Source organism: Melospiza georgiana, chromosome 5 (assembly GCF_028018845.1).
Source record: "Melospiza georgiana isolate bMelGeo1 chromosome 5, bMelGeo1.pri, whole genome shotgun sequence".
Classification (NCBI taxonomy): domain Eukaryota; kingdom Metazoa; phylum Chordata; class Aves; order Passeriformes; family Passerellidae; genus Melospiza; species Melospiza georgiana.
Genome location: NC_080434.1, coordinates 29238418 through 29265544, shown reverse-complemented (window position 1 = coordinate 29265544; position 27127 = coordinate 29238418). Strand labels below are relative to the sequence as shown.

At 37.1% G+C, this 27127-nt stretch overlaps 1 protein-coding gene across 1 annotated transcript in view; it reads left to right on the top strand.

Moving 5' to 3' along the window:
* The first annotated feature begins 5553 nt into the window (after positions 1-5553).
* TTC29 (tetratricopeptide repeat domain 29) overlaps positions 5554-27127 on the top strand; it is a 117458-nt gene continuing 95884 nt past the window's right edge. The window contains exons 1-4 of the mRNA XM_058025155.1: positions 5554-5563; positions 8311-8407; positions 10787-10870; positions 23993-24216. Of these exons, the coding sequence (XP_057881138.1) occupies positions 5554-5563; positions 8311-8407; positions 10787-10870; positions 23993-24216 (415 nt within the window). The remainder of the gene's footprint in view (positions 5564-8310; positions 8408-10786; positions 10871-23992; positions 24217-27127) is intronic.

The following is a 27127-nucleotide window of genomic DNA, read 5'->3' as shown; positions in this document are numbered from 1 at the left end:
AAGAAGAGTTTAGTAGCAATTAAGAGCAAACAATCTTCAGGGACCAAGAGCAAAACTTAGGAGTTTCAACTTATTGGGAAAAAAATAATTCATCTGCCAGCTGAATATGAGCATGTCTTGCTGGCAGTCTTTCTTATCTCAAATAATTTTTTTCACCAATTTAAGCATAATTTATCATGCAAGGAACAGAACTGTACAGGATAATTCTACTGTCATCACTTAAGTCATTCATTTTGATTGCACCTCCCTTGATTTAGTTAGATTCTCATTCAGCCACAAGCCATACCACGTACAGCATCATGAAATTCACTCAGAGGAGTGTGAAAGGCTGTAAATACTGCTGTCTTCCATTAGGATAAAGAAAGGCATAATTAATTGCTGTACAGTAAGAATATTGGCTGCATATTTTGTCTCAGGAAATGAAAACTTATTTAAGAATAACTTATTTCTCTTGGGGTTGTAAAGACATCTTTATCTGTACATCACTGTTCTTTTACCCAGGCTTCCATTTATTACAGGATGAAGACTATACAAATTAATGTTTTAGAACTATTTAGCTCAGTTTTCTATGGCACAGCTTGTCCCAACACACACCAGAATAAACAGATAATTTCAGACTGAATACTGAAAATACAGTGGAGTTTTCTAAATGTGATTACGGTGGCTTTTTCCTCTCAGTTACTAATATCAGTTCTACACATAAAACATTTTTTAAAATGCTCTATAGGATAAACAGCCATAACCTAATTCTGATTACAATTTTCTATTCAATCATGAAGGAGACCTTCAAACTCACTTGCCTGAGGCACTGAGAAGCTCCAGGTCTTCGACGCTCATGAAAGAAAGATAACAATCACTCTTCAGGGGAGAGAGATTTTATTATACATACCCCGTGGGTTTTTTTTATCCTTTATCAAACTGCACCTTTGTGGGCCTTTAATTTCTTAATGGGTTGTTTATCCTTTCCCCCATAATTCATGATGATAAGCTAGATGTCACAAAGATATTGTTATGGTGATGAAAAAGTTGTTCTGATGAGCTGAGTCAGTGATGTAGTTTGATTAACTTTTTATATAAATCTTTCTAGACAGCTTTCAAAAGAAGGCCAAACAAGTCAGTTGACATTGTAAAAAATGTTTCAGTAGGTGAAAATCCATCTCATGCAGACCTATAAAAATATCTGAAATAAGTAAAGATAACCAGGAGGAGATATCAATGGCATAAATTTCATTTTATTATAACATATAAAGTGCATGCTGGGCCACTTTTTTCTGTAATGCACGTAGAATTGTAGGAGGATACAGTACTGGTAAATGAAGGTGGTACAGAATGTAATCTTATCACCCAATGAGTTGCAGCTGAACCAATTACTAAAGATCAGGAGCAGGCCTGATGTTAACAGGCCACACCTGTAGCCAATGAGAACAGTGTTATAAAAGAGTGGATTGGTGGGATCTGGAGTCAGATGGCTGCTGCAAGGATTAGGAACAGTCAGTGCTTAGAGGAGCTGCCTGTGAGAAACATTGAGGAGGTACCAAACTCTGGTGATGTGGAACCTTTGCATAGAACTCTTGATATATCAGACAACATAGAATATAGAGCTTACAATGGCATGATATAAAGACTTAAGACCGTGACTTTTGCAAAGCTGTATTATTTGCGATTCCAACATTCATGACTAAGTTTATTAGGTGCTCTCAGGAAAATGCCAAGAAAATCTATGTATGCTGATTGCTACCTGGTAGCACGCTCAGTGTTGTCCCCCTCTGGTTCCCTGATTTTGTATTTTTAACAGTCTGGCCTTTCCTCCTTTCTTTTTCCCTCCATACTTTTCACCATGATATTTTAGTGTTCACCAAGCCTCTCCCTCTTCCCTCCCTTCTAAAATGAAGAACTGGGGACATTTCAGGTTTGAGGCATTTTTGCGCAGTGGATAGGTGGATAAGTAACAGGAAAATCAGAACTACCATGGACCAAAGATGAACAGATAGGCAGGAATCAAACCACTTTTTTTTAATCAGCAGTATTCAAGTATTCAGTAGCATCCAGATATGTCCTGGTAAGTCTTGGACATTGCCACATTTAAGCACAGCAATTTGTTTTCCATGTAACCGTTACAGGTGCACAAACATATTTCCTAAGGGTAGCAGCTACTCATAGTGACCCATACATTGCACTTTTTACCTCGCTAGGTTACATTTTTGAATATGCCAATGTCTGAAATCAATTTTTTGTCAAACAAATTAATTCTTCACACAGTTTTTGCAAAGAGCGTCTGCTATAAAATATTGTTGTTCCTTGGAAATTATCATTACTTACAGAACTGGAAGAAAACCCACTCTAATGATAGGAATAAAAAAGTGCTGGTGACTGAGTTTTTTTTCTATGGACTGACATCCTTTCTCTTCAGGACTTGCAGGCCAAACATTTCTAGGCAAATTAAATTGGTGCTAGAACACAGCATTGTAATAGGAGTTGGTTTCGTCCTTAACCACAGAAAGGCTACTGCCTCTTCGTATTACTATAGAGATGTAGACTGCCTTTGATTCTCTGCTAAAGAGTGTTCTCTCTAACTTACATATTGTTTGGCATGCAGGATCCTTTGAACACATCTCCATAAAAATATTCTAACTTTGCTTCCAAGTAAAATGAATTATATATGTTTAACACAGGAGATGTAGCTGTGGTGTAAATGTCTGCTTGTGAAGTACTCCAGATATCATTCCAGAATATTAAGAGCAATTTTAAATCTTCCGGTTTATCTTTTCTGTTTTTACAAGTTTTCTTTGTAAGCTTATGTACAGGATACAAATAATTGTGTTGTTGAAGAGTTTAATCCAAAAAGCCAAATGATAATAAGTCAAATGCTTTCCTGAAATCGAATTAAATTACATCAATAAGCAAAACCTGCAGCCTCATTAAGACAGCAAAGTCTGATTGCCAGGCTCTATTTTTCTGCCAGGATATAAAGATTTTTTAGCAGGAGCCCACAGTAATTGGAAATGTCTTTTTTCTTTGAAATTATTTTTAACTGAGTTAACAATATTGTCTATTCTGTATTTTGCCTGATCAATGTCACACTGGTAAACTATTATTATGCCATTTATTCTTTTGAGCTATTAGAACAATACTAGCTTCATCTTCCTTAAAAAAGTCTTAGTGTTTCAAGAACTTCTGAATATGAACATTGATAGACATGTTCATTCCAAAACTTTTTCCTTCAGTAACTGAACCATTCTCCCTCATCTTTGAATAGAAAACAACTCTACAACATATTTACATCAGCTGCCATCTTCCCAAAGGACAGAACAAGTATGTGTATCTTTAACATTTGAAGTTTTCACTGATTAAGGCTTAAGCTCTCATCTTAATAGGGTCTTCTTGCTATTCAGATAATTTTCTGTATTCTATACTTGCAAAACCCCTCCAATTTCCTCATTTTAACTCAGTTGACCATATGTATATTTCCCTCATAACCTTTTACTTGCCACAGGAATTTTCTACAATTCCTACCTTTCAGTGTACATGAATGACACCACATTCTTTCTCCAGTTTTGCAGATGTTTGCCTTGTAAACCACCCTGGCTTTTCAGAAAACCTATTCCTTAATTGTGGCATTCTAGCTGAGTGGGTATCTGCACTACCACCCTTAAACCACTTCCAATTATTATTCTCCCACTTCAGATTAAATTTCTTCTCCCAACAGGCTTACCTTATAATAATATTCACCTTTATAAAATTAGCACTTCCAAAGGATTAAGTATATGTATTATTGGCTTGGACTTAATTCTGTTTGCACATATCAAATGTGATCAAATCATTATCAGTTATACCTAAGCTATGGCTAATTTTTAGTTCTGTGATCAATTCCTTTTCATCTGACAACATGAGGTCTAATATAAAATTCCTCTGTGTTGGATGCAACATTTTTTGAGTTAGGAAATTGACATTTTAAATATTTTGAAATTCCAAGTACATTTTAACACTGGCAGCATGAGACCTTCAGCACATGTCACTCAGCCTGAAATTCACTGAGTCCAGCAGTGCTTTTCCTATGTGTTGTAGGTGGGTAAGGCATGGGTCAGGCTGTTCTCTTGTGTGATTTGATATCAGCTAAGTACCCTGTCAGCTTCTGACTTATCCACTAGAACATTGACCCATAAACATGCAAGATCCTTTGTTTTCGATTGCCATCAACTCAGAAACAGGTAATGACATTTTTAAAGTGCTTTCTGTCCACTTGATCCTTCCAAAATAGATTATAGCAATTGATTCTGACATTCCTGTTTTCCAAACAGTTGTAGCAATAAAAACTAGGTCAAATCTGTACTAAAAAAAAATTATCTCCTGCCAGTGTCAAGTTTCCAACACGAAAAGAGAAGTCACTGAAAAATCTCTGCTCTTTATATTCTGTAACATCCCAATTGGGTTTCTCTTACCATTTTCATTTGCACTTAGCAAAAGCTCATTGATTCCTTCTCAATATTTTATTTCTGGCCAGCCCCTAGACAGCCAAGCAGGCCAGTCCCTTATGACAGCTCCTCTGTGACAGTACATGTATCTTAATGTTAAATTTAAATTAAGCAGCAAACCCTCATCAAATGTCCTCAGAGTGAGGACATTTTCCACAAACCAAATGCCTTCATGTTGTCACATACTCAGAGATTCAGTCTAATGTTTTTTCTACTTGCTCCTTCCCTTACTGAGAAGTCCTGAAGGACTTCAGGAGGGCTCAGAGGTCCTGAAAGGATGGAGGGCAACAGAGATGATTCAGGGACTGGAGCATTGGTCTTACAGGTAAAGGCTGAGGGAGCTGAGCCTGAGTTGAGCTGACTGGGGGGAAACCTCATGAAGGACTGTCAGTATCTGTGGGAGGGTGCCAAGAGGATGGACCAGGCTCTGCTTGATGCTCTGATGAGCAATTGGACAAGAGGCAACTGATGCACAGGAAGTTCCACCCGAATACGAGGAAGAACTTCTGTACTGTGCAGTGACCACACACTGAACTGATAGTCCAGAGAGATTGTGGCCTCCCTCACTGAGATATTCATGGACCATCTGGGCACAATTCAGCTGCCCCGGGACAGCAGGGAGTTTGGACAAGATGAATGATCCACTGTGGTCCCTTCCAACCCTAACCATTCTGTGATTCTGTGAAAGAAGAAAACCTGCTCGCTGCAGGTGACCCTTTAGCATCTAAGAGCCTGCCCACACTTCCTCAGGTGTCCGCACGATCCTGGCTCTTTGCTTGCCAGCTTCAGAAACTCGCTCAGCTTTCAGGGACGCTCCCGTTTGAGGCAGCTCGCTCGCAGCCCACCTGAGCTCCTGGGAAGCGCACCAACTCCTCGGGCCGAGCCGACTCCTCACTGCCCCAGAGCTTCCCAGGGTCTAACCCGGCTTCAGCGCCTCCCGAGCCGCCGGGAAGGGGTGTTATGTTCCGTGAGAGCTCCGGGAGCCCGGCCCTCAGCGCCGCCCGGCCCCGTCGCCATGGCGAGGCCGCGGCGTCCCGTGAAGGGCCGGGCCGGCGGAGAGAGCTCGTCCTGCGGCCGCACCATGAGCCCAGGTCTGTGCGCCGGGGAGCTCCGGCCATGGGGTACATTTTATCGGTACCGGAGCCAAGGGCCGGGGTGTGTAGCGGGACAGGTGAAGGCACACGCTGAGGTGTCCCTGGGCAGTGGTTGGTGACAGCCAGGCAGCGGCGGATGGCGGCTGAATTCCCAGCGCCGCAGGGACGGAGGGCGTTGAGGATACGGGTCGGGCAGAGGCCGTGACCGCGTCCAGGTCACTTGGAACAAATAGCATCTATCACGCTGGCTGTAGATTTCAAAAATGTATTGCTCGTTTTTATTTTTTTTAATCAATTTACACTTACTTTCAGTGTAGTAAAGCTGCGTGCCAGTAAGTCTGTCCTGTCACTTTCTGATGTCCCTTTATCTTACGAGGTGCCAAGTAGCCGCAGATATGCCCACAAAGGCGTGGTGTATCCATGCCTGCTTCCTCTCCTCCTGCCCGGGAGGGAAATCCTCAGCCTCCAGTTAATACCTCAGAAAATGTGTAGGAAGGGCAAAGGCGTTTCCCAAAAGGTGCTGGGAAAGGCACCATTGCTCTCAGCGGGTGTTTTACCTTCAGCTTCAGTGCACCTTGGAGCAATTACATCCATGGGGAGATTCCCTTCATTGTGGGATTAAGTGAAGCACTTCTTAGAAACAAACTGCACCACCTCATGTTTCACTGAATTCTCTGGGTGTTTGATGAAGTAAATGAGACATGGCTTGGACTTTATCATAAAGGAGCAAGATGTAAAGTGATCTTTAAATGACCAGCAATGAAATTTACACGACTGAAATAACATGAGTTTCAGAAGGATGTGGTGCCTTCTGTCATGTAATTTACCTGTAAGAATTAGTTACCTTGGAAATGAGAGAAAAGGAGAAATACACCCTCTATTTCACTCTGAAAGTAATCTCCCACATCTAAAGTAAAAGTTCAGTTGGCATTATTATGAAGCAGCTTGGGGTTTTTTTCCTCTCCCAAGCTTTGAGTCTAAAATAGGAGCCAGGGCAGTATTTTAGTCCTTGTGAGTCAGAAACATGCTAAGAAAAATCTCTGCATGTGTGCCTCATGTGTGACCTGTGTGCCTGATAGCCTCTTTTCTGTGAGCTGGGAACATGGAGTGTGTGAGCCAGCAAGGACTCGCTGTGTGCTCCAGCCAGGTGCTTTGTGGCAGTCCCCAAATGAGAGCTCCCTATCAATAGCTTTCCATGGCTGGAGTGGCTCTGTGGGGGTCTCCTTGCAGCTGCTTCCCCCCCGTTTCTGCCCCATAGCTGCAGTCAGCCCCTCTGGCTTGCCATTCCTCAGCCTCCACTAGGGCATGGCTGTGTTCATTTTCCCACCTAATACCTCACAACAAAGCTTGCAGAAAGCTTTGCATCTTCTCTGGGCTTCAATATTGTTGTTACAAAGTCCAATTACTCTTTCTCACTGAATAGCATCTTCCTAAAAAGGGGTTTCCTTTCTATATAGTTTTTGTATACAAACCTGTCATTCTCTGTGAGAAGTGTAATCTTTTATAATGATGAATTACCCATATGTTTTTTGTTCTATTGATTTTTTTCTTTTCTAGGACACATTTCTGTTAAATTTTGCTGCCTCTAATTGCAGACCAGTTTATCTATAAATAATACCTATTTTCTTTCTGTAGAAAATATTATCATTAGTACAAGGCCCCAAAAGAATGACTTAGAAGAAATATCCTATCCTGTCATCCTTTCAAACTATAGTTCTCTTTATTATTCAGTTCTCAGTAACACAATTTAAAAAAATTACTTCAATATAACCACAGCAAAATACTGCATCAATGAACTGGCTTTTGATCCCAGAAAGGCTAATATATAAAATATCTGCTAATCTGATGCTGATCATTAAGTAACAAATTGATTCGTATCTAATACCTATTTCCCAAAAAATAAATTTCCTTTCACTAAATGTAGCAAATAGTTAAATTCCTTTTCCCCCTCTTATTATATTCTGTTTTTCCATCCCTATTAAAAGTTTATGCCTTCAGGCCTACCAGCAGGGCATGCAATACCTACATTAAACCAAATTTAAAAGTAAGGGTGCTCCTGCTGCTAACGTCCTCAGATCACAGACATGCAAAATGAAGGAACTGGCAGCTGAAACTTTAATGGTAGGAAGTGTAGACTGAATACTTGGGGAAAAAACACAGTAGCTCTATATGACAAAAAAGTCCTATTAGCATTTATGTACTTCAAGATGACAAGCCAGATGATTCTAAATAACTGTGAGGCTTTTGGCTTTTGTTGTAAGTAAAACCTGTGTTGTAAGTATAACATTACTTACCTTTTTTCCTTCAAAAGCTTTTTTTCTAGTATGATTATGTAGGATTTTGAACATTAACACAGTGCCTGTTGTTGCTTTGCACCCTGTATACTCCATCATCTGTCCATGTTGTGTATTAAGTTAAAATATTATCACTACTTGGACCTAGATAGGAAGTAATGAGATAGCTCAGGGGAATCCCATGCAGGTATTGGTTCCTGAATCAGCTATCCCTATGGAAATCAAGAGCACCTCAGTGAAAGAGAGAAATCCCTGGAAAGTTAAATAATGACCAGTCCTGTGTGCTGTGTCCTACAGAAGTAATGCTGAGATTTGTGTGGAACTGGAGTTGGGTTTTAATTCACTGGAAATACCAGAGAGTGGCCTGGGAAGCAGCACAAGAAGGAAAATAAATCACATTGCTGTGAAGGGGTTGTTTCAAATAATGTTGGTTTTGTTTGTTTGTTTTAGTGCAAATGAAGGTGTTGCCTCAAGCAGTCCTCCAAAGCCCAGGGGAACATCCCAAGTTCATGGAGCAGCCTCTTTGCCCCCCATTAGAGTCTGCAAGGTAGGTACCACTTCTCTTTCAAAGCATCATTTCTGCTGTGAACAGCTTCAATCAGCTGTGCCATGGTGACAAATCATGTTTGCTCTTTTGCAATATTTAAAGCCACAAAAATCATAGGCAAGGAAATTCTCTCTTAGGAAAGTTCCAAAATTAAAAGAGAAAAAAAAAAGATTTCCATTGGATTAAAAAGGATTTCTTGTTAACAACTGAGTGATTTAAAATTAAATGGGAACCAGCTTACAGGTGAAGCAGACTCTTTTTGTATACTTAGAGGTACTGTGAGTCATTATGAAACACCAGAGAAATAAGGATAAAGTAGCTTGAAAAGGACAAGTGACAACCTCTGGAAGAAAAGAAATGGTGTCTTTTAGCAAATGCCATCCTCATCTCAATTCTGTAAAAAGAAACAATGTCCATTCCAAGTCACAATCTCTTTTCTTCACATTGAATAATTAATTAATTAATTTTAATGTTTTTAGTTTTCATTGCATATAGGAAGCCATAATGACTTTCTTGAGCTGATGGAATTTCCTAGTATTTTTAACTAAGTATCACCTGCCCATGTTTTCTGTGTTATTGCTACACTAGCATCATCCATGATAACAGCCTTAGTGTGATTATGTATTTGTATTTTTAGTAAGTATTTGTTATTTTTAGTAAGCTCAGCTCTTTATGATGGATGACCATGTTTGTAGTTGCATCAGTCCAATACAGGTTATTACACAACTTCTGTAATACAGCAATTAGTTTGCAAGGTTTTGCTTATGGGGTTTTTTTTCCCTTGCTGTAGTTTTCTTTAAGTTTGAGGGTGTTGCCAGTCAGAAGTCAGAAATTCATACTTTGGCTATAAGGCAGGTGGCATTTTAAATTGTATATGATTCTAAGGGCTTTCTCTCTGATTTTTTGATATTTATTTATTAAGGTACCTTTGTTAAGACATCAGGCTTTCCTTTGTTTCATTTTGAGATGCTTTTTAACTGCAATGTGGATTGAATTGCAGTAGGCTGATAGGAATTTGCCTGCTGTAGTTCACTGTTTCTGTTTGGGGGTTTTGACTTTCTCTTCTTCCAAAGATCTTCCGAAATTTTTATTATTCTGAAAATTTTGATATTGAAAACATTTTGGTATTGATTAAAAGTGAATTTTCACAGCAGTATCATTAAGGTGTACATCAGCAGCAGCTCCTGTGGATTGTGTTAAGTGCAGCCTCGAAGCACAGGCCTCTGCTGGTGCCACTCAGCAGCAGCAAATTCTGGAACAAATTAAAGGCACTATTTGTGAGGGAAGTTTTCAGTGTTACATTGTTTTAAATACAGATATGTCAAAATATCTCTGCTATGCTTAGCTATTTTGTTTTCATTTAAATGAACTTTGTGAAGTGTCTTCAGTATTCTCAGAGCAATAAGGAGTGTGACGCTTATAATAGCTAACATTATGAAAAGAGTTTACTCTCATCACTGTAATGAAAGACAGCAGTGTAATACAGACAGAGAAAGAGCAAAGTAATGGATTTATGTGGAACACTAATGCTGAATTTCTTTTATCTTTGAGTGATTAACCAGACAGTCTTTGTGCTCTTTCTCAGAAGGATAAAAATAATGTTATCTTTTATAAAGATAACATCCTCTACAGTTGGGATATCAGATGCTATTTATATACACCTTATGGCCAATGAGTGCATATTACCCTTTCCAGGCATCTCGTGTGTATCAGAGGGGAGATGCAAAGATCTGGTGGCTGAAGTGAAAGGGGAAATGGTGCACAGTTCACATTTTAAACCTATATCCATGCATCCTGAAATTTGCTCTTTATTTTGATGACCTTCAAATTATCCCCTCAGCAGAGCCCCTTTTGCACTATGCTACTCAAACTGTGGAAAGCCAGGAGCAGCAATTAAAAGATTGCATTGCACCAAGGAAAACATTTTGAGTTGGATTTGGGAATTCTTTTTTTGATTTGCTTTTGTTTTTAATTTTGGAGAAGCTAAATATGAAATATATTGTACCACTCTGGTCCATACTCATAATATAAAAATGTAACAGTTCTGATTTAGGAAACAGTTTAAATATGGATAGCTTAATCAATTATTACTGATTTAGCTAATACACAATTTCTTTTAGTTTAGACAGAAATATCAGATAACCAGATCCCCTGAAAGCTTGTATCACCTCTGTTTCCTTTCAGAAATGAAGATTTGAACTAACTACAGACCAAAAAATTAAAAAGATACTTGTATGTGCTTATAGAATGTCTGATATATTACTTTGTCAATATTTCAGTGTTTAGCTCAACTTGGCAATGATAATATATTATACATGCTGCAGAAGTCTATGTTAGCACCTTACAGTGTTTCTTTTAATTTTTTTCATTTAAATTTAGGATTCATTTGATCAAAGACAAAGATGCCATAGATGATTATTTGGCGAAGAATATCAAAGGGGTGTCAACACAAGAAGCCGCAGCGTAAGTTGGCTTTTTCGAGGCATTTTAACATCCATAAGTTTGTTTCCTTTGTTTCTAGTCATCAGAGTAATTTAAATTTAAAGTTCCCTAGGCCCTACCCTTTTTAGTGGAACTTGGCATTTAAAAATTGAAGTTGATATTAAATAATGATGTTTCATTTCTCCTGATGTTAAATATATCAAAGCATTTATCTCCTTGGTTTTACTAATTTGTATATTTACCAATTAGATCAGATTTGTAACATTATTGTTAAGATTGTGTCAGTAATTATATTGTGCTGCTGTTTTTTTCTTTTCCCTTCTCTTTTTTTTCTGAGCCTTTGTGAAATATCTCCTTTGGGGTGGGAGCTGAGTATACTGACATACACGTTCTTGTAATTTTGAATTACTATTTAGCCAAGCCCAAGTGCTGACTTCTGTGGTGAAGCATTTAATACCCCATTAGTTATTTAAAAACCCAGTGAATGAAAGAAATCTAGATAAGTTTTGATTTCTTACAGCTGAGGTATTTACATTCAGAAGTTACAAGAGACTATGACTAACTTATTCTTCTGGAGTATTTTAACAGATCTGGGGTTCAGCACCATCAAAATTAATGAAAGAATTCTAACAAACTGGATTGCTGGTTGCTTAAGTGAGCTGATTTATTTATTTCAATATTTAAATAATAAAAGGATGCATATACAAGGGCTCTAGGCACCTTAACAATGAATATTGCAAGATCACCCTAGCAGCATAAAAACATTCTATCAGTCAGACAGGAATTCCACCAGCTAGTTTCTTGCAAAATATGCTTCTTTTCTCCTTCCTAGCCTAAGAATGTGCCTGCAAAGCTTCCCTTAAAACTTTCACGTTGAAATCTAGAAAATTACTGCAGGTATCAGAGCTCAGGGAGCAAGCACGGAAGTGAGCACCTTCCCTTAGTGCCCTCCTGGTTCCACACCAGCTGGGGAACTGGCTGCTCTGCTCATTGCACTCCAACAATTGCCACAGGCTGAGGTGCCTTCCCAGGGAGCTGTTTCAGCCCTCAGCCCCAGTGGATTTCCACACCATGCCAGGGACACAAGTGTTCTCCCTGAGGTCATTACTCAGGAGGTGACTGCTATTTTAGGAAGGCCTTGGGGCTTCAAAGTGAATTTTACAAACAAAAAAACAATGCAAAAAATCCTCCTAAGTGATGTTTTTATATCCAAACCCTGAGTCTGAACATTGTGGCAAAGGAAACCAGTGAGGACATCCACAATGAAGTAAGAATTTTATCATCTGTTCTGCAATACCGCAATACCTATGCTAAGTGGAGTTCCCTTACAGTTTTGTAAGAGGCTGTTTTTCCAAAGTTACCAACACCTCTTAGAAGATTAAACTGAAATATCATATGCATTTTGGTTTATTTCTGTGGAGGTTTTTAAAGTACCTACTTTAAAAGGTTACATTCATGTTCTGTGCATTTAATTCTCTTAGAATTTTAGCTTTTGATAATAAATCAGCTGTTATGAAATTTCCCTCTCTATGTATAATTTACTAATGCTCTTCCATAACCTTGATAAAATCATTTGAGAGTAAACAAAATGTAGCAAGCTAACTACACAGTTGTATTAGTGTTATGCTAATCTAGTTAGAAAAAACTAAATGCATCAAATGTAATCTAAAACAAATTTATTAAGTAAGGCAATGCCATATCTATAAATGCTCTTACTGAAATCAGTGAATGCTTGGTATGTTTCAGCAGGCAATGGTATTATTATTTTAAAAATATGAGAGAGGGCTTGTAATATGCTGTGTAGTTTTTCAATATTGCTTCCATTCCAGAAGCAGCTTATTATACTTCTTTATAAAAGGACTGAATTTCTTTCCTCTGACATAAAGATCTGTACTTTTGTTTAATATTGAGCTTAACTTTATATGCCAGTGATTATTGCACCAAGACAAATTCTTGTAGCTAAACTTCTGCTTAATGTTAAACACCCTTTTTTTTTAAAGTTTGCATTAGGCAAACAACAAATTTATTATCTTCTAAATAAAGGAGTGTATAGGTAGTATCACATTTATGGAAAAAAGGGATAATCTCTAAAATTTTCCCCTAAAATCCTATCCATCACAATATGAGATGAACTATTGAAGGAAAAAGGTTGTAGTTATTATTGTATTGTAAAATATTGTCCTGTGTTCCAAACTTCAGCAAAAGAGAAGAATTCCATTAAGTGCCTTCATTATATAATCTCTTTTTCTTCCTGTGGAAAAATGAAGAGATGTTTTTCATTCTTTTTCTTTGCAATAATTTTTTGTCCCAGGCTGATATGATAGACAAGGGAGAAAAATAGTGCTTAGGAAAGATAGTACTTTAATTATATTAAAACAGGATATTGCTTTGGTTTTTTTCATTGATTTTGTTTTGCTTCCTTCTCAAAGACTTTAAATTGAAATAAGAAGTAAATGTGATGCAAGGATCTGGAAATGGAAAAGAAAATAAAAGGTCATTAATACAGAATGTGAGTGCTTTCTTGCCACAGAAGCAGGCTTTTGTATGCAGAGGTTGACTGACTCCTGTGGCCTTCAGTGTGCTTTCCTTGATACTTTCTGTTCTTAGTCCTGACTCACCAAGTCATTACCAGCTCAAAATCAAATTGCAGTAAAAATTAAAAATAGTTCATATGACTGAACCAAGAGTCAAGAAGTTCATGATGAACTGTGAAGCATTTTTCATTAAGATTTCAGGATTGAATCTTCAGATTAGTTTAGAGCCTAAAATGGTCCAGAATTTGATATTGTCATTCTTGTTTCCTGACCTTTTTGTCAGGGCCAGAAAGATCAAGTAACAGTTCTCTCCTCTTCATACAAATGAAAATTGTCAAAAGAGCAGCATGTCATCAAAAAAGAGTTGAAGACTAGAAAGAGAAACTTTGAAATGTATTTGATTAGAGGAATAGCTTTGCTTAGCTGTAACTAAAAAAATAATTACATTAGTGATGTTACTACAGGTATTTTAAATGCATTTGAGTTGGATGATGGAGTTCTACAGTCCTCAAGGCTCTGGTGGTCAAAAGAAATTCAAATTGTTATACAGAGATGGTGAAGGCTTACTTAGGTATGCAGAATATTTGTATTTGTGTTTTGTGTCTCATGAGTGGAGGATCAGTGTGTTATGGAAAGCTTGCTTGATAAATCTGTGTCAGCAAGGACAGGCTGTGAGATGAATTTTTTCAGGCGGGAGACAGCATTCTCATACACGCATTCTGTCAGATGTTTTTGAGATACAGTGGGCTGTTCTGCTTAGAATTCTCCAATGGCTGGCCCACTTTAGGATTACCTGAAACAGGAAAAGGCAAAGGCTTTAATTCTCAGGTGTTCTGTGTCCTCCAGAGCAGTTATCGGCCATCTCTGCCAGTATGGTGAAGGTGGATCATTAAACTATTTTTCAGATTGTTGGCTGCAAAATGGAACATAAAATTTCTGCTCTAGCAGAGAGGAGTGAGGAATATAGTGAAGCATAGCTTCTGTAAATTCCCTGCAAAAAGAGCAGAGGGACTTTGACCCAAGTTTGACTGATCCAGGTTAATAACCCCAGCCTTGTGATTAGTTGAGCCCCGTCTTTCAGGATCCAGACAAGTGCTTTAGAATAAGGTGAATTAGACTTTCGAAGCACCTGTTTCTCTCCATTGCTTATAGAGAGATCATAAGGTGATGAGCTCAGATGTAGACACATAATTTACCACTCAATCCCATGCTGCAGAACTATGGAATTTTGAAAGCTGTAAAAAGGATGAGGTAGAGGTCTTAGAGACTGATTCCTGAGGCAACATTTTTACAGGAAGCTGTCAACTGCAGAATATAAGTGACCTGGCATCCATTTTAAAACTTCTGTTGGTGGCATCTGAAAAAAAATTATTTTTCCATTCTTCAGTCAGAGACAAATTATTTACTACCCACCCCAAGTTTCTGCTCTTTTTAGTGTCAACATCAGCTAAGTAGAGTTAAGGAAGAAAGAAGTGGGGAAATTTGTGAGGGATTAAGTGTTAGAGGAGTTTGTGGAAATAAATTGTTTCCTACATCCATACATCTTCTAGCAGAGATCTCTGAATACTCAACCCTATCTGTCCTCCAGGACTAAAGAGGGAGAAACTTCCTTACCTGACTAGAGGCCAGGATGATGTGGAGAGTTCACTGAGGGAGAAAAATGGGATTTGTAGGCTGATGGAGGGGAGACCTACTATGAAGGTTTGTTCTGTATTTTCATCATAGCCATGATGGACTAGTAAGCCTTAGTTTTAGACTGGGATTTTCTGACCTTGTCCTTTGTTTGTAATTTATTTAAATCATGAGAGTTGTTTCAGTACTCAGTTTTTTATTTATTTGCGTCTTTATCTGTCTATATTCTATGCATTGAAGGATGAGTGCTTTAAGGAAGCTGAACAGAAATAGCTGATTGGGGATTTGATTAACCCATACTTTTAGTAGCTGTCACCTCTACCACATAAATTAATAAGGTGACTTCTCAGGTTACTCAAAAAATAGATGGGGACCTTTTTTTCATTGATATCATATTGCCATGTTCTCTTTTTCATTACCTGGAATTTTTACTGGAGCTTCCCAGTTTGAAGGGGCTTGGTCTAGGCATGGGAGTTTTAGGGTAATTGACCAATCCTCTGTTCGTAAGTGAGGCTTTCAAGGAAGAGAAGCACTACCAGAAAAAAGGTGAGGAAGATTTCTTGTTGGTGTGGGGTTAGGCAAGGAAACACAAGGTGCATGTGCTATTACTAGCAAGCTTGCAAAAGGCAATTTGAGATGCAGACAGAGTGTAGGAGCAGATTCTGCTTTTCCCTTGTATTTCAGCCCTTGATTAGACAGTATTTGGTTCCGGTGCTGCACTGCTGTGAACTACTTCCATTTCTTCTGTGTACAACGCTGTGGAGACAGAGGGAGGGAGGCAAGCTCAAGGAGATAGCAGCAAACAGAGAAAGAAGTAAACTTCTTTCCCTTTTATGTTCAGTCCTAGCCAGAATTTGCTGTTCTTCCTGATGTCAGTCTTTGGACAGAACCTGTAAGCACCTTATGGCCCTCTGTTCTCATTACTCTGGTTGAAAACTGGTGGAACGTTGTGTAAACTCATTTACATTTTATGAGGGTATTTCTTCACTTTTAGATACTAAAAACTATGGAAGAGGGTAAATAAGAACCAAAGAAATTTATCCTTTCATGGTAAAAGAAATTTTAAATTAAGGCACTCTGTCCCAAACTCCCTGCTGGTTGTGGAAAGGGAGATGGCACAAGTCACTTAGTGAGCTAGATGATAAATTTTAAATTCCTCTCACAATATTATTTAAATATGTATTTTTTTCAGTCTGAATAATTCCTAACAATCTCGCTTGCCATGACCAGGATTCAATGTTTATTAAACAACTTTCAAAAAGAGATTTTAGAACTTAGAGGCACACATTCTTTTTGGTCAAATGAATGATCTCTGTGAATTTTGGGCCTGATAAGCATATTATTTAGTGTAATTAGGCAGTGATCTGAGGAACAGAGCTGTGTAGGAAGTGAATGGTTTGCCTTTCCTAAAGAAACTTCTCTGTGCATTTGTGTAATGTGCAAGATTTTTCTTGAAAAGGTTAAAAAAAGTTCTAATCAACTTCTGTACATTATGTAGAACTTCATTTTCTAAACTCTGCAAAAGAAAGTTTCATATTTAATGGGAAATCATGAATTATTCCATTTATTATCTACTTCCTCCTTTCAAAGACATGATCTGGATAAAAGGCGGGGTGAATAATTTCAAAAAATACAATACATTTTTAATGGGAAGGTGCAAACTACAGATTCTCATGACTATTAGCAAGTATAGAGGAAACAGAATTTTACTTGCAAAAACTCATCAAACTCTTGCAAAGATAAAATACATGACATACTTTAATAAAGAAGAACACAGTGAGCTGAAGTTTTTCTTTTTTTATGTAACTTGTTGTTTTTACTAAGTTTGGTCTTACGGTTTTTTAGTGCTTTCATTTCTCAGTAGTTCAGCAATATTTACTACCGAAGATAATGTACAAGCAGTACACAACTGACTTCTATTTTTAAAACACTCCATAAAGGTGAAGCATCTCTAACACACAAAGAGAGGCTGAGATGAAGAAAGATTGTCTAATCTGCCTTGGTACAGTCATGACTTCCTAATAATTTTTGCAGTGAATCCTGCATTGTGTAAAATCCTCGCCTTTCCTTTCTTATCAATCTCTTTGTGGTCTATTTGTCCTTATCCTACTGAGTAAATTCAGCTGGGGACTTGAATGAGAGATCTCCTAAATAAAAGCGAAAGTACTGTGTGAATTGTTCATATCAATACTGCAAAAAATGCAGAGCCTTGTATAGGGTTTTATGAAATTTTGTGATAGCAGCTGGAGAGGATACAGAAAGTAAATAATTATGTTTATCTGTCCTGCACACTGCAGAATAAACATGCAGAGAAATTTAGTGACTGCTTTGATATCATGCAAGTCAAATGGAAAGGATTCCAAACGCACGTGTTTCTAGCTCTCAGACCATCAGGTCAGCTCTGAAATAAAAGAGAGAAATTGAGAAATACTTCATAAATAGCAGTCCATAAAATGTGGTTGGAATTGCTTTTGATTAAGGAACATTATTAATTTGGAAATAAAAGTGGAAAGACTAATGATGATAATGGTTTTTTTTCTGATTATTCTGGAAATAATCACAGGTGTGTTTACTTATGTAAGATGAACATTTTTATAAGGGCAGAATTTTTATCTTTAGTTTTAATGTTTTCTTTGCATTTATTTTTAGGGACAGAATGTTTCAAAAGTTCATTCCCATATTTATATTTCCATTTTCTGGGTTAATGAGGATTCTTAATTATTACAGTGCTTACATTAATTTTAAAACACTTTTTATGTGTCATCCTTTGATGTTTATAATTGATTAATTTTTCATTTTATGTAGCTTTGAACAAAAGGAAGTGAGTTCAATATATGTGTTCTTTGTGGGATCCTACTGACAGGGTGTGCATCTCCCTTTGATTGCATGATTTTGGTTAAAGTGAGGTTTGACAACAATCCAGTGACTGAGGCAGCAGATAGAAAACACTGCATTGCTAAAGCTGAAAGTTCTTGTACATAAAAATATACATATATAGTATAAAGTACCTACACCTCTTTTTTAAAATATATGCTTTATTTTCATCTTTTTGTTAATAGTTCTGGATAAATAGCTCCATGAAGTTTTTCTTCTTTAAAAAATCTGTATTGTTATAAGTCAATTCCAAGTGCTGTTTTTTCCCTCCCATGATGTGTACAGATCGTCGTGCAATATTTTTTATTTATAATTAGAATAGGGAATCCTTTTTATAGCCCTTTGTGAGCTTGTGGATTTTATTTTTTGTAATATGATATTAGCTATTTCAAGTTTGTAATTTGGAATTAAAAAGCAGACACCCCATCCCGATGTAATTTAACACTCAGCCCTAATAGTAAAATATTCTGAAGTGTAAGCTGTCTATTACTGCTTAATGGCATTTACTGTACTGTCATATCTTTTTTTAATGAGATTACTATAGTCTACAATTTAACATATTACCATGCAGTAAATATTTCATTAAAAGTATTTAAACGGACAGTCTTTAAAGCAGGATTAAAGAGGCTGTGCCCTGATGCAGTTAAATAGCTTTGTATCAGTAGCAGTACATGGTACTGAAATGTGTTGAGTGCCTGGACCATACAAGGGCTTGACTTACCAACATACTTGTGTGGATAAATTCTCCCAGAGAATTGGAATAGCACAGGGCTTGGATGTATTTTGAGTTAGCTGTGTGCTCACCTTTGGTGGGTTGCAGCCCAGTAGACAGCAGCAGTGTGAATACAGGGGCTGACACCACTGGAACCTGGGTGCTAAAGGCACCTCGCCTGCCATGTTTCCCAAGTGTTTGCATGAGCCCTTTCTGTGTTCAACAATTCCCTGCACAAAATTTAGCTCATTTTGGGCATGGGTTGCCTGTGGTGTTGCAAAACTGTTCTTGGTTTTTGGCTGTCCAATTTTAATTAAATAATAATTCCTCTTTCAATTCCTAGGCAGAGCAGCCTGAATGTACAAATTCTTACGGCATATTTGGCTTTTTTTTTGTATTTTATGTACTATATTTGTTTTTACTTAATGCATATATTTTTCAAATTTTAGGGAGTAAACTTTCATATTCCCATGTTTATGATGTGGTTTTTTTGCATGTAGGTTAAGCAAAAAGTAGCTAAGTATTCACATACTTTATGTAATTTTAATTTTCTTCTAGATTTATAGACAGGAAATGGGGGGGAATTAAAATAAATTTGTTTAAATAAACATAAGCAAAAATATCTTTATTATTTTTTCATAATTTTGTGATGCTTATCTAAGGCATTTGTATCAGTCATTGACTTGCCAACTGCAGAGGGAAATCCCAAGTGGATGAAACCTATTTGAATACAGTTTTTAAACATTATAATAATTGGTAGAGTAATTATTTTACACTGGAAATACACTTTAATATTTTATATACTATCGTTGTTTAATCCATGCCATTTTGTTCTTTACAAAATGGGATTGCTACAGTACAACAACTTGTATTGTAATCAGCAGCTGGAATTAACTGGAAATACTAATTAAGCCCTACAAAATCAAAATATATGAAACCTAATATTAAATATATATAGCTATAAATATATAAATCTACCATCTGAAAGTAGTAGTCTTCTGGACTTATTTTGCATGTCTGTAATTTACCACATCAGGCAGGAGGCATAGAGAATAAAGCTCCTGATAAATGATTCTGTTATGCTATGCTGGCTGTTTTGATTATTTCTAACACCAGTTCCTGCCTCTTGGCCTCTTATTTTCCTTTTTCTGTTCTCTCTTTCAGTTTAAAGGGTAGAATGCAAATAGCCTTGTTGTGGAGGATTTTAAGTTGGAGGGAATGTTGTAAGGTGCTGTGTTGGTCTCCCAGCATTGCTTAAGGGTCTTGTAAAAGTGCACTACCGTAATATAGGAAAGTCCTTGAGACTGGAACAACAGTGTAATTTCATTAATCTCACTGAACATTGCTATTTATTATTCTTCCACTGGTAAAGAGAGATTAGAATCAGGTTTCTGTGATTTCTCAGCATGACTCAAGATTGTTTTGTAATAGCAATGATAATGCAAAAGGAAATCCATATAAGAAAATTACTGAAACAGCTGTATAGTTTAGGAAAAATTCAAAAGTCTGTAGCAATATCTGAGTACACTTAACACAGTTTTAACAGCAGTGTCTTTTCCAGCTCACAGATCCACATTCAATAAGCAGCTCCTTCCACACATGTGATATTACATAGTGCAAATTTGTCACCTGTACCAAGGTGCCACTAAAATGGCAACTTCAACTTTTGGTTATTTATTTGGTGCTGAAAACTTTTGTGACACACAACCCTCATGATACAGAGACTCTCAGAAGCTCACAGAATATTTCAGCACTTTCTGATGCAGCACTGGATCACAGTTAACTGCTGGTGTAGGATCAGATCCACCTGGAGCTTAGTGCCCTGCCCTGGTTATTTATGTGTAAATAAATATTTAGCAACAGGATGGGGTAGCAGCAATGACAGAAATGAGTGCACAGGCAGAGGATCAGGGGAGTCTCAAAATCAGCTGGCTCTGTGGTAATAGTTGTGGTTCTCATCTGTTGAGTTTCATGGATGAGAAAAGAAAGCCACTTGTCCTTTAAATTAAAGCCTGATTAATTGATATCATTGTTTTAACCATAAATACATAGAGCTGCTCCAAATTTAATTTAAAAATAGTTTGCTTTAAAAAAAATCCATCTGAAACCTTTTTCTCTGGCATGATCTCATGATCACCCTAGGGGAGGGAGGACTTTGGGTTTGCAGTCACATCACATTCGGTTTCAAAACGAACCCCGGCTGCCCTGACAGAGCTGTCTGCTCTCCCTGGGCCGGCACATTCCGTGGCTCGCAGCGGCCGTGCGAGCCGTGGTGGCCCCTGGCCCTGTGCCTGTGTCGGGGCACGGCCCTTTGTTCCGCGCCGGGATCCGCGCTCTGTGCCTGCAGTTTCCCACATCTCCAGTAGATGCCCCCAGAGACCATTAAACCCCGAGATCGGCACCGCAGAGGGCCGGCAGTCTTCTCTCATTTCGCTCCTGGAAGTAACTTAATTGTTCCAAGGAAACCTCAAGTCAGCGCGGACGAATGCAGAAAAACAAACTCGCTCGTTTAACAATAAATCGTAATTTATTAGGTAGCAAGGTTCGAAAGTGTTTCGTGTAATGCTTATCAATGTAGAAACATACTGCACCAATGCTAACAGTGGGATTTTTATAAAATAAATCACAGAATCATAGAATATCCTGAGTTGGAAGGAACCTTAGGTATGGTGTTTTGATATTGATATTAGAAATCAAGTAATCTTTCGTTATCTAAAACTTGAGTTGTTCTGCGTAAACTCAGATTTTACATGCTGCATGACATCATAAAAAGCAGGGTGGAAAGGGTTTTGAGGACTGAAGATTTATAGTTTATCTCAAGGTATCATGAAAAGTTTGCTGCTCTCATCTACACCATGCCTCTGTTCAAAAGAAGTGTTTGACGGGGGAAAAAAAGGACCCTGGAATTTTCATCTGGCAACGCTGATAACTGTAACTATCTTAGATTTCATTGCTGTGCCAAGCTCTTTTAGTTGATACAAATACCATTTATCCCCATAATACCATTAATCTCTTGCCCAATTTCACTGTTTGTGTGTGATCAGTCACTTGTAGCTTATATATTACAGAAACTTAAGGAATAGTATTACTATATAATATTACAATAGTATTGTAATTATATAATAATAATACAATAGTACTATTATTGTGTGCTTTGTGCATAATAACTGAGATGACTTTCATTTTTATGCCACTCAGTTTGACGGGTTTTACAATAGCTTCATTGCTTGTGTGCTAAAATCAGTCCTCTTTGCCTCAGAAAAAAAAGTGCTCTGCACAGTAGGATTATCTTAGCATTATTTCAATTTCTCCATTAATTGGGATGGGATTTATTAAAACATGCTTGACACTGATTTTTAAAAATTGCATGTTTTACTGTGCCCAGTGAGTGTTAAAAATTACCTGAATGGCATTTGGGGTAGTGACTGCTGAGATCTTTTAGCACTACTTCCTTGTTATTTCTAATACATCTCCTGATCTAATGCATGTACACGCACAAACATATACAGATCCCATTGTATAAATAAACAGGCGTGTATGTGCCTGCTATGCAGATTGTTATTATGCTTCTCTGAGTTCGATTACTGTAGCATTCAATCCTAGGCCTTTGGAAGTGGATAGGAATTTTTTACCTCTGCTCTTCAGGTTTGTTTTTTTTTTTTTATTACATAGTGTTTTTAAACAGAAAAGAAAAAGGTATTCCATATAAAAAACAGAGAATACATTGCATAGTATTAGCATAGTATCATTACAGTATTTTGAAGCTATATGCTTTACATTTGGTATATAGCATATTCTAGCAAATGAAAACTTAAATGTTTAAACATATTCTTGTATACTTTTATATGATAAATATTGCAGATTTTTATAGTACAGAATAGTTATATCTTTTCCCTTGTCTATGTGAGAAGTGTGTGATATTCAGTCTGAAAAAGCATCCATTTATATATTAAACACAAATTCAGTACTGTCTGGTCTAAATGGTATCAATATTATTTAATATTTTTATGCTCAGTTCTGCAAGTGAAATGTGAAAAGTGTGTGTGAAGGATTAATGTGCATCTGGGTAGTAAGAGATTTTATTTTAATTAAAATTAATTTAAATATGAAATCATGCAGATTATTTGCTTCCTATATCTTACTTTGCTATCTATTTTATTGACATATAGCTAAAAAGTTTTTCACATCACTTCCATCTTATCAACATTGTTAAATAATTGCAGTAGCTGTTTTTAAGATCAAGGTATTAGTATCATTGGGCTGTTATTATTACACCTGAATTTATTACATACAGTATAAATCTCATTTTTCAGAATTCCATAATGATTTTAAAGCTAAGATAATTTGAATTTAAATCGCTTTTAATCTAAAAGGACAGTCTTGAAAACCGTTTGGTAACTTCATGGAATATACAAGATAAAAGTAACACATCTGTCTTTGCCATTTTACTGAGGTGAATGTTGCTTTTCCCAGACTGGACAACCATCCCTGCAAGCCTTTACATCTGTACCTTGTGTCACAGTCCCACTGGACTCATAGTTTTTTCCAGAATAGGACACAATATAATTTTTTCATGCCATATAAAATAAATGTTTTGATTATTTCCATAAATAATACCTCCAAAGGTGTATTACCACTTGAGAATATTTGATTCCACAACTTTTTGATATGAATATCTTATCAGAGTTTATGAAGGCACTAAATTCAATAAAAATTCATCATAACATCATTTATTTGTGAAGTTAAGGAAAAATTATTAAACTCTTGCATCACTAAACCAGCTGAAGTTATACATTAAATGGAAGAAAAATAATATCTAATTATTCTGGCCTGTCATATGTTTCTGGCATAGCATTTGTTTGACATTTTTAAGCCAAGCCATCCTGTCCTACAGCAAAACTATTTAATGTATGTATATAACAACATATATGTGTAACATATAGCAATATGTATATATAACATATAATAACAATGTTATATATAACATCATATATGTTTTTTTGACATGAGCCTCAATTTTCCCTGCGCACTGTCTTAAAGCAAACTAAGGGTACATTGTGTTTTCATGGACTAATGTAAACATGAGGGTGTTCCCATCAGTCAGCCTTTTCTACCAAATATCAGCTAAAGAAGAGCAGTGTATTCTTGACTGTGTTTTCAATGTATATATTGGTATTAATTGATTATTGCCATGTTTGCTTCCCTAGGGTATGGCATTTGCAAGCAGATTTTAGCAGATCTCTTTTTGAGCGGGGGAAATAATTCCCACTCCCTGCTGCTGAACTGCAGAGGTCTCTTCATGAAAGCTGTTGTAGTTATCTGCACTTATTTGGTAAGGTGGAGATCAGAATACAAGTTTAAAGGCTTAAAATCTCCCTTTCTTATTCCCAGTTACAGGAATTCATACAAGAAGAACATCTGCATAGACATGCTGCGCCGGGGTTATCACAAGTCCTTCTCTGAGCTCCTCACTCTGATCCAGAAGTGGAATGCCTTCAGGGAGGCTGCAGGGCCTGGGTCAGCCATATGGCATGAGAAGTCCCTGGAGGAGCAGCCTGATAAGCTGGATCAGCTTTCCCACTTCCTGACCGGGGCTGAGGCAGCCCGGCGAGCAGGTAAATGGGGGGATTGTGGGTAGCCGAGCAGCGGGAGCCGCAGCCGCCAGCGCCTGGGGGAAGCTTCCAAATTGTTTCATGTATGAATTTGAAACGCTACTGCATCTTAGCACATTGCAGCCTTAGTCAACTGAGCTGTATTTATAGAATAAATGATTAGGAGCTGCAGATATCAGGAGAGGTTTTGTGAAGGAAGGAAAAAAAAGGAAAAAACACGTAGAGTGAATTTTGATAACATCAGAAATGTTTGATGTATTTATAGCTTTGATAACATCTCAATTATTTTCTCATAGTTTCATTATTTATTGTTTTTCTTCCTCTATTGATTTGAGAAGCTGGTTTTGTATTAGAAAAATTTAATAGATGAAATGCTGTTTCACACAGTAATACTTTTATAAATCTGTTTTTATTAAATACCCTGCTAACTGTGTTTGGATTTGTGACTGACTTAAAAAGGATTGTGAATATGTCAAATAAAATACAGCACACAGATGTAACATGCCACCTGTGAATTACTAGATATTAGTGAAGACATAACTCCAAATTATTGTATTTTCTCCATTGCCTACTATTTACTAAGCACTCATATTTATCATTTCCTTTTACTATAAATAGTAACATAACTTACTCCATCTTTCTCCATTGGAATAATTGCAGGGATGGAGGCAGACAAAGCTCTACCTGCAATCTTGTTTCATAGCTGAGTTCATATCAGTATAGTTGTCTTGTTTCAAGTTGCATTTTGATCATTACAAATATGAAAACCTACAGTAAATCTTGTGAATTTGGAATCTAAGCTTTTTAACTGAAATTTAGAAACAGGCAACTTCATTTCAAAAAAAGGAACAGCAAAATAAACCCTTTTGGCACTTCCAAAAAATGCTTATTTTAAATGTTTATTTGATGCTTGCCATGAAAGCCAAAAGTTGTGTTTATTTAATTCACTGTAATTCTTAACAGGAAGCCCAGCCAACCATAATTGGAAGAAATCTTTAGCTTTGCCTGGAATATGACTAAAACCTGAATAAGCACCCGTGTATCTTGCAGAATATGAGAGAGAAGTTTGGGGCTTGGACTTGCCTGTCAGAAGCCAATATTCTGCCAATATCTGATGGTCAAAAAGTACTGGACATGGCTTATCTCTGTGGGCCTGCTCCCTGCAGCCACTTGAGGAGAGCAGTTTGCCTGCCTTCAGTGCATGATATTTTTCAGTGTTACAGGCTGAAGTGTGCCAGCAGAGATGGCAAACATGAGAGGCAAGGCATTCCCAGATGTGCAGTTTCTGCCCTTCTCTCAGTGAGCCTGGCATTTCTTGTGTGCTGGGCTCTGTAAGTCCGTCACCTCTCCCAGAGACAAGGTACCACCACCAGCTGCCTGATTGCACCTTGCCTCTAGGAGAGAGTACCTCCCACCTTTGCCTGTTGATTAAAATGAAAGAAGAAAAAAATAATGAGGACTTAGGAGTTGGCAAGCTGTTGTTACTGAATTTCTGGATCGGGGCATAAGTTGTTTTTTTTCATCAGTTTCAATGCAAATCTTTGCACAAATGTCTTGTTTGTATAAAATGAGGTTTGAGTTGCCTGGCAGATGAAGGAGTGGATGGTAATTCCTGTTGCAGGTCTGAGAGCCAGCAGTGCTGTGCAGATTCACATGAATTGTGCAGCTCATCAAACACTAATTCAGTAGCTCTGCTAATCCGGTTACTCTCTGATTCTAATCAAATTGCTTGGGGCTCTGGCTTATGATCTCCTGACAACTCCAGTTGACACCATTTAAGAATCATTCAGCAGTTCACCTCAGCTAGAACTTACCATGATGTAGCAGCCACAACAGCAGCTGACCTGCATTTGCTCTTCAGCTGCCACAGTTCAAGCTTAAAAGGGTGAAGGTAATATTTGGGTCAGCAAGTGGCGAAAGTTTCATAGCGTCGTTGATGTTGCTAATATTAAGTTGGCTGAAATTTTACCTATCTCAGGTAACAATGAAAAAGAGATAGCAGCTGTACATGATGGCCATAAAAATTCATTACTTGTAAGTTTTTTTATTAATTGAAACATCACAAAATGTTGGGATTTGAACCTGGAGTGGTGTGTGGAAAGCAAAACACTTACTTTGTCAGTAAATAATTTTCTTATTTGTTATTTAATTTTTCTCATCTGTTACTTTTGGATAGTAGGGTATTACTGTCTTAATTTTGAATATAACTTGGAACTTTGAATTTTAGAGTTTTATGATACTTTCCATAGTGTACAGAGCAAGCTATGTACACATTCAGTTTTCATATTTATTGGTGGAAAGTGTTAATATTGTAATGGTTTCCACAGTTTATTGTTCTAGAACACCACAATTCTGGACATAAATAATTTGCTTGAACTGAATCAGAGCCATTCATCACAATGTGCAGGCTGATATCAAAGAGCAATTACTTTCTTTACTGCTGTGTTTGAAAATAGTAGAATTTTGTTTACCAGCATTACACTGATTGCCTTTACATACATCAGTAAAGGTTCTCTGTTTTCGTTTTTAATAGAATGTTTTGGTTGAACTTCAAATTATACAGGAGTTGTCTTATTTTTTTAATTTCCTATTATCAGTACTTTACTGTGTGCAAAGAAAACAGCTTTTCTGGCCAACTTAAAGTCATTTTTGTTGCATTTGAATATCTCCCAAGTATTTAAAAAAATAGAGAGGGAACTTTAATCCTTGAAGCTTTTCAGAAAAATGACTGATGGAGTTATTTTGCCCTGACTTCAGCATTATTCTAAAAGCACTGGCAGAAATATTGCCAATTCTTGACTGTATTTTTGTCTTGCCTTCTTTATACAAGCAAAGTAAATGTTTCTGACTTCAAAATTGAGGGAGTTTTAATTATTCTTTGATGTTGCTTTTAATGGACTAACATCTTTTTTTA